Source organism: Halichoerus grypus, chromosome 5, assembly GCF_964656455.1.
Source record: "Halichoerus grypus chromosome 5, mHalGry1.hap1.1, whole genome shotgun sequence".
NCBI lineage: Eukaryota > Metazoa > Chordata > Mammalia > Carnivora > Phocidae > Halichoerus > Halichoerus grypus.
Window position 1 is genome coordinate 10,919,008 of NC_135716.1, and position 14,329 is coordinate 10,933,336.

The window sequence follows — 14,329 nt, forward strand, 5'->3', positions numbered from 1 at the left end:
GAAGTTGGTGTTCGTGAGCTATTCATCTGGGCTTCCACATCGCTCTAAAACAGTGCATACCCTTGACCCCAGACCTAAACTCCCAAACTCAGGACCACAGCACTCATGGGTTTGCCAGTCCTAAGAAAGTGGCTTTTGGATTACATATCATCTCTGTGCTTTGGTTTCCTTATCTATAAAACGAGGAGGAAACTAGTACCTTCCTCAAGGGCAGTTGTGAGGATTAAGTGCATTAATCCATGTAAAGTGTCCAGAGTAGCATCTAGCACAAAGTGTCTGCTCATTAAACATCAGCCATGATGTGTTTATGATTTCCTGTAAGAAGGTTTTGAGCCTGCACCACTGATACAGGTTTATCTCTAAGTCACATTCCCGTATCACTGTGCTACTGTATCATGTACCTTATGGAACAGATTCAAAATGTAGAAATGTTAAAAATGAGATAAATTAAATAAGAGTTTCAATACTTTCCTCCCACAACCAAAGGATCATCTTGCTCAGGGGTGAGCAAACTGTGGCCTCTAGCCAAATTCTACCTGCCACCTGTTTTGTAAGTAAAGTTTTATTGGGGCCTAGCCACACCCATTTAGTACCAATTGTCTATGGCTAGTTTTTTTGGGTAAAGATTTATTTATTTAATTAGAGAGAGAGGGAGAGAGCACGCACGAGCGGGAGAAAGGGCAGAGAGAGAGGGAGAGAGAGTCCTCAAGTAGACTCCATGCTGAGCGTAGAGCATAATGGGGGCTCAATCCCAGGACCCCAAGATCATGACCTGAGCAAAATCAAGAGTCGGCGCTCAACCAACTGAACCCCCCAGGTGCCCTGTCTATGGCTACTTTGATAGTACAATTGGCAGAGTTGAGTAGCTGCAAGAGATGGTGTGGGGCCCAGTGAGCCAAAATATTTACTATCTGACCCTTTACAGAGTTTGCCAACTCCTGGCATCCCCCCAGATGCAGGCATCCCACTGGCCTAAAAGATGGGGATCTGGACTCTTTCCATCACCATCTACCACCAACAGCCTGATTTGACTGACCAGTTGCCATCTTGATATACATGGTTGTGCCTCCCTACCTAGGGATTTGTCCACCAAACAAGAAGGAATTAGACCTTCAGACCTTGTAAAAGACTTATTCACACACAATGCCTCCCAGCACTCACACTCGTGTGTCCCCAAATCCCTTGATCTCTCTGAGCTTTGGCTTCCTCATCTGTGTACCTAACCTCTCTACCTCACCCCATGAGAAACAGGACTCAGTCTGAAAGCATGTGATATAAACGTATCATATAAACATGGATGATGTGGTGTAAGCATAAGAGGCTGTTCTAATATATGGCATCAAGTATAATTTAATCTTGAACTGGAGCTTGCCAATTACTCAAAATGGATGAAGATACAGTAAATGACAGTGAAGAAAGCTGCATTCCAACTATGATGTGAGAAATCATCTGGGGGAGGGAAGAGACACAGGTTTGCGAAACGAATGCTGATCACACGCAAAAACCCAGAGTGTGGTTATCTCAACACCTGCACGGGGTTCTCAGCAGGCTCAATAGGAGACCTTCATTTTAGAGTCAAGCCCCTTTATTATATGCGCTGGCACATTTGAATAAATAGTCAACTGTATTTGCAGGAACAGTTAGAGCTTGCTAACGTTTTGAAGTGTCCCTGAGAGCGAATCTCCCACAGGGGTGTCATTATCTGTGTCTTTGCTCATTAAATATTTGTTGTCTTGATGAAGATGAGAGAAGAAAGGGGGGGGATTGAAAGAGGAAGACGAGGGAGAAAAATCAAAAAGGAGGCAGAAAGAGGAAGAGAAACAATGAAAAGAAAAGAGAATCCATGATCAAGCAAATAGGCAGATTTTTTTAAATTCCAAAGGTGACGATAAAAACTAGTGCTTTCATTTCTCTGGTTAACTCCTCAGGTGGGAGTCCAAACCCCGAGTGGTCTTGGAGGAAACTTTATTCAGGGTGGTCAGAAATCCCCAGCTGCTATTCAGGATAAAATTAGGTTTTCCCACGTTCCCGCAGCGGCAGGCCCACCAAAATATTCAAACAAAGGAGTGTCAAATGGCTTTGCAGTAATTTCAGAACTTTTTCTAGTTGAACAGAGGGCTGTTACATGAGCCCATTTTGTTTCTGCACAGAGCCGATCAGATGTTATGGCTAAATATATAAAGAAGATTGATGTGTTTTTTCCCAAGTGATAATCAGTTTTTGGAATCGCCTTTCTCCACAAAGAGCCCAAAAGCCATAAAGGCACAGGATGATCCAAAAACCAACAAGCCCACCTTGCTGAAGCTTAGATTTCAAGTCTTTAAGGACATTAACAGAACATGGGAAACAGAACAGGAATGGGTGGCAGAGGCTGTGCGGTGACCTCGAATGAAGGAGGACTCTTCTGCCATTTACTTGCTTTGTAGCTTTGGACAAGTCACTTAACTTCTCTGAGCCTTAGTTTTCTCATCTATATAATGGGATTATTTTTTGTTGTTGTTTTGTTTTGTTCTGTGGAGCCTATCACGGGGTTTGAACTCACCACCCTGAGATCAAGACCTGAGTCGAGATCAAGAGTAGGTTGCTTAACCGACTGAGGCACCACTATAATGGGATTATTAATAATATCCATCTCATAAGATTGTTGGGGTGACAAAAAGAGATGACATCCATAAAACACTCATTAAATTTTAGTTTCTTTCTTGTCTCTTTCTTGAAGCCTTGGTAATGAGGGGAAAATAGTGCCTGCCCAAGTGGAGATCTGAATTTAAGGAAGATAGGGCCATTACAAATTCTTTAAATGCACAATGTTCTGTGCTCCAAACATGAGATTATCTACATGATCATGTGTCCAATGTATGACTAAAAACTTGAACACGCCATATTTTCATAGCCTGTTTCCCTCTCATAATCTCGCTCTCCTGGCTTCACCAATTGTTTCCAAGATGGTGACCACCCTGCATTGCATCGTTCTCAGGGAGCCAGATCCTTCGAGACCCTGCACTTGTTGCCCATGCTTAGGGAGTGGCCTTGGAGGGCACACACTTAATTCCAACAATGTCACCATCTTCCTCTCTGCTGATCGTTGTTAGCTGACAGCGTATACTTCCTAGATGTATGTTTCACAATTTCAAATTGCTGTCCTCTGGAAGCACATTTAGTTTCTGAAAGTCACTGAGATGCATGATCTGGCTGGACATCACTGTTCAAGAATCAAACACAGGCTGCATTTTTATATTTTTCAAAAATGGACCCTGATGATGATTTACAAAAATTTGAGTTCAGTCATCAAAGAAGCACAGCCAAGACAAGGACATAGTCTTGCAGGTGACTGCATTGAATCAACCAGTAAGCACTGCCAAGATAAGCATCATCCTACATTTTTAAAAATACTGTGTAGTAATGCCTTTCCATGTCTCCTTGCGGAATAAAGTGCAGACATCTCAGCAGTACATACAAGACTTTCTGCAATGTGGCTTTGCCTCCTATCTCTGCCCTGCCACACCTGTGAACCCCTAATGCTCAGGACCCTTTCAGGGGGCACTCTAGAAGCTATGGAGCATCTGAGTTCCTGGGCTGACTTAAAAGAACACAGAGACTGTTGGTTGTTTGACAGAAATTTAGTCATTGTGTTGAGCCCAGCAACCTTCCAAGTTGTAGGAAACATGCAATTTATGGGCCCAGATGCAGCTGAAAGAGAGGTTTTCACAAAGTCATAATACTTCGTAGCTTCCTGTTCCTCTCCATTTCCTGGTCTCACTCCCACTATTCATTCAAGCCAGAAAAGAGACAGAGGAAAAGCTCCTGATGTTATTTACCCAGGGTCCTCATACCTTTGATGTCCTATGGTTTACAGCATCACCATAAGTTTCAACTTTAAAGCAGAAAGTTTCCTAAACTGTGCAAGGCAGTGAGCAAGGTGGTTCTTTTCAGTGGAATGGAGGGTGATAACAGAGCTGCCAAGAGTACACTAACACAGTCGATGGAGGCAACAAAAAGAGAAAGATCCACCAATCCATTGTGCAAGCATGGGACTATATTTAACTACTATGACTTCAGATGTCTTAGCAGAGAAAGAAGGAGGGCAACTCATTTGAAACTTACCTGCCTGCCAATGTTACTAGCTCTCTTTATGATTAATTATGTGGTGTTTTGATATACCCAAGGCATTCATTCTATAGATTTGTTCCTTTGTACCTTTGAGTTCATGTCATTCTATCTTCCTAGAATGTTCTCCCTTTTCCCTTTTCTGTCATGTGAATCCTATCCATTCTTCAGATCCAGTTCAAATCCACCTGTCCCGTAAATCCTTCTCCAAACGTGTGCTCCTTCTGCCTCTGTGCTCCGTCATATTTGATCACATTGCTGGCAGAGCACGTCCCACAGCACATTGGTGTTGGTCTCTCCACGTCAGCTTTACATCTTAGACCACAAGATATGGTCCAGGCAATCTCTCACCTTGGAATTCCCAATGCCTAACAACATGCCTTGATTGCAACAGCCACTCAGTAAATCCTTATTACACTTTTTAAACTTAACTGTTGTGCCCTCATAAAGTTTTTCTTAAAGGCATAATCATTTTGACAGCTTTGATTTAATACATGATTCATAATTTGCATTGACAAAACCGTGCACAACCCTTCATTATGATGCAGGTAACAATGAAACAAGATGCTTCAGGTCTACCCACCTCTCCTCTATCTGTTAAAATGATGGATTCAGGGCATCAAGATGAGTTACCTGAAAATCTTGCCAAGGGAAGATCTTAAAGGAGAGTTGAAGAAAGCTCATCATCCATTTGAGACATGGATGTAATTGGATTTACTAAGAAAGAAAGATAAAAGTAAAGGGTGCCCAGACACAGGGGTCTTTAGGGATAGGCACGCTGCCTTATTCATTCCCAAGTCCACCGCATGCACAATAAAGGCATGGGACCTGGCCCTCAGAGGGATCTCATCAGGGTGCTATCCACATTTGTTGATATCACTGTTGAAAGTATACATTAATGAGTCGGTTTGACTTAGGAACTCAATAAACGTGTCTTCCATAGTCGCTTGGAGATTTCTAGAAATCTTATGGTTTCCTCCGCCCATCCAGAAACTGTCTCTTCCTGTAATAGGAGAGAGGAGACAGCCAGTTGTTACAAAGAGCCATGCATAAGAGGGCTGAAGTGGATTTTAGGGATTATCAAGCTCAGTGTGTCCACTGGAGTCACATGTATGTGGACAGATTGCTCCCAAGGGTCCTAGGTGCCATTTTCCAGTTGTGAGAATTCGAACAATTCACTTAAGCTCTGTGAGCTTCAGTCTCTTCACCTGTAAAGTGGGAATTATGATTCCCATCTTGGCCAGTTATTTTGAAAATTACAAAAGAACCAAGTGGGCCTTGATAACACAACTTTTATTTTTTTTTCCCACTGGAGAGTCAGAATCCAAACCGGACATTCAGAATGCTACAGTGGGATGCTTCTGTAAGGGAAAGAGGCTGGGGAGGATCCTACAGAAGGCTGAAATCTGGCTGGGCAGACTGAGCTGTGGGGCCGCATCAGGATTCCAGCTTGAGCGGCACCAGACTGGCCTTTTGAACAACTACTTCTTATACAAGGAGATAAATCTTATCCTGAGTGTGGGTGGTGCTATAGAGGAACGAGGCAGTTTCCAGGACACCTGGAAATGCACACTAAGGCTTCTCAGAGGAGAGGACACTTGTCAGAGAAGCGAGGCTTAGTTACATGGATGAGCTCTGAGCCAGAGGACATGGGATGCAGAGCACAGAGGCCCAGGAGAGTCAGGAAACAGCCATGGGAGACGCAGGTAGATGGTGAGGCTGAAGCGTATGTTGGGTTTGGAAAATGAAGGGAAATCTGATCCATGCTGGCCTTGTGAGCTTCCCACTCAGAAAGGAGAACACCATTTGAAGGAATGGTGAGCCGTAAAAGGCCTTCAAGCTGAGGCAGGGCATGCTGAGGTCTGTGTTTTAGAAATTCTAGAGAGAGAAAGACAGTGTGTGTTCAGTGGGGGTTGGGGGTTGCAAGCAGACAGAGTTGCCGGAAACTGTTCTGGAACCAGAACAGACAATGCTCGGGAGGGGAGGGCTGCCTGGTTGTGAACTCTCTGAAGGAAGTGGAGGCTACAGACTTAGGGTGGCCTGACTGTGGAGTGTGGGGAAGAGAAAGGCAGCAAAGAAGAGACCAATGGTTCTGGCTTAGGGCTGGTGTGAATGGTCCCCAAACGCCAGGGAACAGAGGCTCAGGAGGTGGTAAGGAAGTGATGAGTTCTGTTGGGGGCCTGTTGAACTTGAGGGAAGCCTGAGGTCTCCAAAGGGAGGTGCTCAGCCACCATGTGCGTCAGGAGACCCTCTGGCACCCATGCTGAGGGGATCGGCCCTCCCGTATTCCTGTTGAGTCTGACCACCTCCCCTCTCTCTGTTTCCAGTACTTTGTCTTCACCGGGGTGCTGGCCATGGTGACCTGTGCAGTTTTCCTCCGCCTGAACTCTGTCCTGAAGCTGGCGGTGCTGCTGATTATGATCGCCATCTACGCCCTGCTGACCGAGACCATCTATGCGGGCCTCTTTCTGCGCTACGACAACCTGAACCACAGTGGAGAGTAAGTGCCTGCAATCACATGCTCAAAATGTGCTCAACCCCCAGTGGGGAATGGAGCCCTTGGGAAGATGATTGAGATGGCGTCACTAAAATTTGGGGACCGTTGGATATTTTCTGTTTCTCAGCTCAGGCGCTCGCTAGCTTACAAGTCTAGGCAAAAATCCCTTGTTTTCAATTTTAAAGTTTGGACTGAGTAGTAACTAAAGAGTATCTCCGTTCTCCTTCCTCCAAACCTAATAATTTATGATTCCTTCCAATTTGACAGCTGTGAGATGCATAGGGTCTGATTATAATTTGGCTGTGACGGTATTAATAGTAGGAGCCACTGTGCATTGAACACTTACTATGCTCCTTGCACTGGATTATTTGTGGAATACAGAAAAGTACAAAAAATAATGTCTCAGCGTAGATTTCTTGCAACAGAGCCGGAGACAAGGCGAAGGGCCAGCACAACTCCAGGGCAGTGAAAGGGAGGAGGAGAGGTCAGGAGGCAAACACAAGCTGACATGGTATTTTGTGGCCACGTGGGTCGTGAAGAGATTGAAAGGAGCCACTCAGGGGCGCCTGGGTGGCTCAGTCGGTGAAGCGTCTGCCTTTGGCTCAGGTCATGATCCCAGGGTCCTGAGATCAGCCCCGCATCGGGCTCCTTGCTCAGCGGGGAGCCTGCTTCTCCCTCTCCCTCTGCCTGCCGCTCCCCCCGCTTGTGCTCTCTCGCACTCTCAAATAAATAAACAAAATCTTTTTTAAAGATTTTGTTTATTTATTTGAGAGAGAGAGAGAGAGAATGAGAGAGAGAACACGAGAGGGGGGAGGGTCAGAGGGAGAAGCAGGTTCCCCGCTGAGCAGGGAGCCTGATGCAGGGCTCGATCCTGGGACTCCAGGATCATGAGCTGAGCCGAAGGCAGTCGCTTAAGTAACTGAGCCACCCAGGTGCCCCGCAAAATCTTAAAAAAGAAAAAAGAAAGGAACCACTCAGTTGAAATGTCTCGGGATGGGCAGTGAAGTGGGGAAAGGTGGCTCAGGATGCAGAAAGGGAGAGGAATTTCTCCGCTGGCTCCATCCCTTTCCTGTCTCTTGTGAGTCACAGCTCCATCTCTGGATGAATGTCCTGGTGACAGCCAGTGGTCCTTCACATAGCCCCATGGGGAAGCCAGACCCCACACCTGCAACATGGAGCTTCACCTGAGCTAGAAGTGGCAGAGGCAATGGGCCTCAGGTCTAGGAAGCACAGGGCTAACTGAGACCACAGTAAGAGGCCCACCGAATGAGAAAAAGATGAGGCAGAGATTGTCCAAAAAGCCTCAGAAAATGTGCTGGATACTAATCATATGAACATCTATGAACCAACCCCTGGAAATAAACAACACTAATAATGAGTCATATTTACTTCTGCATTTTTTAAAGATTTATTTCTTTATTTTAGAGAGAGAGAGAGCGCAAGAGTGGGAGGGGCAGAGGGAGAGGGAGAGAGAGAATCTCAAGCAGACTCCTCGCTGAGCATGGAGCCTGATGCGGGGCTTGATCTCACCACCCTGGAATCACGACCTGAGCCGAAATAAGAGTCGGACGATTAACCGACTATACCACTCAGGTGTCCCTACTTCCGCATTTTTAAAAGGATGAAGTATCTCAGATATTTAGCTGAAGTTCTCTTGTCCCCGGCATTAGTCTCCTCTCTTTCTCCTAAGAGCCAACTTCTAATGCACTTAATGTGTGTCCTTCCCATCCATGTTTTTTACGTATATTTAGTTATGTCTATATTATAATTTACTTATAAAATTATTTTGGCATCATGCAGTATTGCATTTCTTAGATGCATCGAGGTTGATAGCCACAGATGTAATTTTGCAGACTGCTTTCACAGTCTGCAGCTGTAATATGTTCCAATTACATAATATGAAAGTACCAAAATATATTTATCCTTTGACCTATTAATAGACATTCAGCCTGTTAGCAGTTTTCCCTACTTAAAAAATGCTCAGAGACCATTATCAAAAACGTCTCCTGGAACTTATATATAAAAGCACACTTGCTGGATTGTAAGGTATTTGTATTGTCCACTTTGTACAGTATTGCCACATTGCTCTCCAACGTGCCTAAAACAATTTCCCTCTCACAAGCAATGGTCCTGTTGCTCCTTGTTCCCACCCCCACTCTTGTTAGACTTTAAAAATTCTTGTCAAATTTATGGGTGTGAATTTTGTCTCATTGTTTCCATTAGTACTTCCTTGATCATGAGTAAGTTTGTGCATATTTGCTTGTTGATTGACCATTTGGACTTCCTTTAGGTGAACTGTCAAGGTCATATCCTTTGGCTGGTTTTCTGTTAGGTTGTTCACCTTTTTCTTACTGGATTTGCGAGGGTTCTTTATAAATTCTAGATGCTAATTTGTGTCTGTTATGCATGTGTGTCATAGACCCTGTTTGATCCTCACATCAACCATCCGAAGAACACAGGCTCAGAAAGGTTAAACAGTTTTCCTGGTAACAGGAAACAGACAGTAACAAACAGATCTGGAGTCAAACTCAGGTTGTCCTGGCTCCAAAGTCCACCTTTGTCAAAGCTGCACACACTTCTAAGTCAAGCTGAAGAATCTCTCATGATATGTCCAGGGTTCAAAGAAAGTCAAAACAGTTTCAAATTAGGTTAAATGGTTAGTGGCAATGGGTGTTGCCATGGCCGAACGGAGGGCGAAGAGATGTAGAACAAAATAAGCCACATTTGTAGTAAGAATAAAATTAAACAACCAGCCAGGGCTTTGGCTTCAAATCTAGAGTCTGTTGCCTTAGGAAGTCACTTCCCATCTCTGGACCTCAGTGTGCCCATCAGTGAAATGGAATAACTGTCCTCTATCCCGGGGCCGTGTGAGGCTCTGATGTGCCTGGTACGGAGCAGGTGATCCATAACAGTGCATTCCTAGCCCCTCCCTCCTTCTTAGGAGAGAGGTTTATTAGTTCTGAATTCTGTTCTGCAGTCTTCAGGAAGAGCTTGTAGTGAAATTGTTAAGCAGGGTTGTGAACGTGAACGCAATTCCAAACTCACTGCTGCTGACGTTGGAGTGTTTTTCTCAGCTTCTTCCCAATTCAAGATCAATTATTGGTGAGTCTCATATTGACTCACACTTTGCTATCAACAGAACTAAACTAATAAGGAGCAGAAGAGCTAGTTCAGCCTTCTCATCTGCTGCGTTATAAATCAGCAGGTCAGTAGCCACCGTGGGTCCAGTTGGCAGCCACAGCCTGCTCATGCTGTCGGGGAGTTAGCTGTCGGGGAGTTAGCCAACATTTTGGCTCAGCTCATGATCTCAGGGTTGTGAGATCGAGCCCTGCGTCGGTCTCTGCACTTTAGGAGCTCACCTTGGTTCAGCGGCACTCCGCTGGTTGTACCTGGGGGGTCAGGTACCCCTGTAATGCAGAGTACGAAGAACCTTCCACCTGCGGCCTGGCTTCATCTCTGGTGAGGTGGTCCCAGACACTTCAGACCAGCATCTCCCAGTCTGCTCAAGAGGCCCCTCCACAACAACTCCACATCTTAGCGAGCCCAAAACAGGAGAGGCACCCCCAGTATCTTATCAATCCCTGGAGATTCTCATCATGCCTTGTAAGGAAGCACTCTATCACAACACGGGTGAGTACAAGTTAAAGAGTTAAGGCACTTAGGTTCAACCCCAGCTCTGCCATCAGCCAGCTGTGCGATCCCCAGGGAATTTATGAAAAGTGACCATCTCTCTAAGCAAGGCTTTTCTCATCTGTAAAGTGAGGGTAATAATCGATCCTACATTGTGGGAGTATCCAAGAGATCAAATGTGGTCATGGAAACTTAGCACAAGGCCTGGCATAGAACAAGCACTTGATTGATACTAAAAGTTATTATCCCACATGCTCCCTCCATGCCATAAATGCTGCTATTCTAGAAAGATCCACACTCTCATCTCTGGGCTGCTGTCACCTAATAGATCTCCCAGCCTCCACTCTCAATGCATCCCTCTCAAAGCCATCAGAGCCATCTGGTCAACTCATTATTCTTCTTAAAACCCTGAGGGGGCTCCAGGGCACGTGGGTGGCTCAGTTGGTTAAGCATCCGACTCTCGATTTTGGCTCAGGTCATGATCTCAGGGTTGTGAGATCGAGCCCTGCGTTGGTCTCTGCACTTGGCGGGGAGTCTACTTGGGGTTCTGTCTCTTCCTCTGCCTCTCCCTCCCACCCCCCGCTCGTTCTCTCTTTCTCTCTAAAAATAAATGAATAAATCTTAAAAAAAAAAAAAAACCTCTAAGAAGCTAAAAATTCAACCTGTTTCTCAAGGACTCCACATGTCTGCCTGGTCTGGCCCCCATGACTCCTCCAATCTTTCCTCCTACAGCTCCAAAGACCACCACATATACATCCTGTGTTCTGGCCATGGGAAGCCATGCTGTTTACCTACCGAGTGAGTGTCTGCGCACACCCCTGCTGGATGCACCCATCTCCCTGACTATTTCCAACCCATCCCTCTCAAGGTCCAATTCAAAGACAGTAAAGCCCTCTCTGATCATCCTTCATTTTCTAATCTGTGCACATCATCTTTTATCATTGCACTTCTCCTTCTGTGTTGCAAGCATTGATTTTCATGTCTTTCTCTTCCATTGAAGTAGGAGCTTTTGAGGGCAAGGACCACTACTCATGCTTGAATTTTGGCACTTAGTAGAGTATCTGGCAGCAGATGCCAAATTAAAAATTTGTTGAGTGAAATATTAAATAAATGACTGACTGAAAGAAGCATTAGCTCCTTGGGAATCATCTTATACCACTGAATCACAGCAAGCTAAGTGTCATCTCTCCACAACCTCTATGATTATTGCTCACGATCACCCTGAAACCAAGTGTTCCCCATCCCGGCACTTATGTGTCCCACCTTTGCTAGGCCCTGCAACTTCACAGATGAATAAGACATTATTTTCATCATCAAGGATCTCAGGGGCAAGCAATTACAAGTAAGTGCATATAGGAGGGCACAGTAGCTACTGAGAAAGTTATCACTGAGATGTAGATTGACAGCCTGGCTACACCATTCACTAGATCGGTGAACTAGAATGAGTCGTTGAACAACTGAGCCTCAATTCCTTCTTTCCTGGAATAGGGCTCATAGTGTTTTAATCATTGATATGACAATTAAAGAGGAACATGTATGTAAAGTGTTATTACAGGTATGGCATAAGATCAGCACTTAGCAAATGTAGTCATTAGCATGACAACAAAATAAAGCATCATTCAAACTGGCTGGTTTATTTTGAGTTTCAGAAGGGGAAATGGGAACTAATAGCTAAACTAAGAATTTGGCATCAGGTGCACAAATGGCCAAAGCTCTGAACTTGGTGCTTGAGATGTGAATGCACATCCTGGCTCCGATAGGAATCAGCTGTGTGAACTTGGGCAAGTAGCTTCTCCCTGGTCCTCGATCTTAAATCTATAAAATCAAAGCTATGCAAGGGATATTACATTATCTATTGTACACATAGTATGGAATAGAATGGATCCACCCAACTTGCATTGTAAAGTATTTAATTACATGGTATTATTTTCATAATATATACAAAGTACAGAAGTAGGTTTCAAAAATAGTATGAACCATACAGTCCTAAATTTGTAAACATATTTTTGCATGGAAGAAAAAGAAATGACATTTAGTTGGCTCCAAAATATTTTTTTAAAGGTTTATTTCTTTATTTAAGAGAGAGGGAGGATGACCTGGAGGAGGGACACAAGGAGAGGGAGAGAAATCCTCAAGCAGACTCCCCCTGAGTGTGGAGCCTGATGCAAGCCTGGATCGCAGGACCCTGAGATCATGACCTGAGCCAAAATCAAGAGTCGGACGCTCAACCGACTGAGCCACCCAGGCACCCCTAGTTAACTCCAAAATATTAACCATTGTTTTCTCTGGGTGGTAGGCATAAGGACAATTTCTGTTTTCTAACTTGTGAATTTGTATTAGCTTCCAAATTTACCACAATTAGCATAAATACTTCTGTAATGAGTAACACTCAAATTAAACATTAATTTCTATGAGACATCAGATAAGATGCTCTCTAAAGACTGTTCTAGCCCTCGAGAATTAGCATTATTCTACATGTGTTTTTACTTAATTATGTGCCTTTCTATTAGCATAAGGAGATGGTTGTATTAATTCTGTGATTTTATTACTATAAATAAATTAATTCAAAATGTCACTGGATTTAAGTCTGTGCCACCCAATATCAAGCAAAGTGTTATAATTTCATACACATTTTGGTCATTTGGCTCTCTTGGATGTTCTTCAAAAAATCACAGAAGCTACCAGAAAAAAAAAGTTCCTTCTAAATTCGAAAGACTGTTCTTTTTGGATGTTCCTTAGCCTGGCTGACTTCCTATGCATATTTTGCAATCTTGACTCCGGCCGTAATATTTCCAGATGAAATAGAGCTTAAAGACTAAGAAACCATTTATAACAATTTTCTCCTACTTTTCTTCTGATCTAGCCAGCTCTTTATATTTGGGCAACCACTGCTTTCCAGAGGTATTTGTGTTTTCCCTCGAAAGTGTGTTGCAAGTGATACATTGCTGGCCTTCCAAAAGTCTTCTACGTCACAAAGAAAAGGATGTCAGAAGTGCCTGGGAGAGCAGGAGTTCCGTGAGGGCACACTCAGGAGGAGTTAAATGCAGGATGTGTCCCATTCTATGAAGCTGTGTGAAGAAGGGATTTGTTTCAAGCATCCCCAACAGGAGTAAGAACAAGCACCAGCAGCTTTTCAACCAGCTAGCTTAAGCAAGATACATGGCCCATATCTATAGAGCTTGTCCTATCTTTTCCTCCTGAAGTCTTACCACCCTTGAAGACTCAGCTCCTGTGTTCCCCGAATATCCATTGGGTTACTTTCTCCTCCCATGTATTCCCATGGCAACAACAACGTATTTTTACAATGGAGTGCCTTGTGTTATGAACTTATCTATCCGTTTGGTTCTCTCCTTGCCTGGACTGTTTTGAGGGCAAAGACAATGTGCCTTCTTCATTTTCTGTATCCCAGCATGTGCCTGGCACACAGTAGTGCTCAGTAATTATGTGCTTTGCTGGGGCTATAGACAACAGACACAATAATGAGTACCATCTATTATTAGCATCTTATCTCCAAGGAAAAGCAGATGGAACTAGGAATTCACAAATCTGAATCTTGTGCCAGCCTGCAGACATCTTGGTCCCCTGGGTCCCTGTATGCACAAGAGCTCCCCAAGAGAAAGCACATTTCTGTTCCTGAGTTCTTGTTCTAGCTGCAGATCTGGACTGGGCCCGCCTGGATCAGCTGGGAGCATCTTCGACATAAAGCTAGATGAGAAGCTGGTCTTGGCAGCAGGGTTCATGCCCCCATTTCCTGAGCCCAGTGCTACTCCTGCTCATCTCCCGTGAGGAGAGGAAAGAGAAGGCTGGAGACCACCTGGGTGCAGCCATATCAATGTTCACTCTCCCCCCTCCCGCTACACACCGCATCTCCTCTTTGATGGCCCCTTGTGTCCTGAAACCTCATCAGAGTTAGGTCACTAGTGAGTATATGTGTGCTTGTGGTTGGGAGACAATAAAACAGAGAGTGACGGGATCCGATTTTAGTGACACAGAACATTCCGGCGACCATGTTGGAAATAGATGGTGGAGGGCAATGCAGGGGGCTACTGAAAGTCATGGTGGCTGGACTCAGGTGTCACAGGTAGAGATGGAGAG

The 14,329-nt window shown here is 44.5% G+C and overlaps 1 protein-coding gene across 4 annotated transcripts in view; it reads left to right on the forward strand.

Moving 5' to 3' along the window:
* Positions 1-14,329, forward strand: part of ADCY8 (adenylate cyclase 8) — a 233,870-nt gene that overhangs the window by 180,708 nt on the left and 38,833 nt on the right. For all 4 annotated transcript variants that reach the window (XM_036067359.2, XM_036067360.2, XM_036067356.2 and 1 more), the window contains one exon: positions 6,435-6,607. In XM_036067359.2, the coding sequence (XP_035923252.1) occupies positions 6,435-6,607 (173 nt within the window). The remainder of the gene's footprint in view (positions 1-6,434; positions 6,608-14,329) is intronic.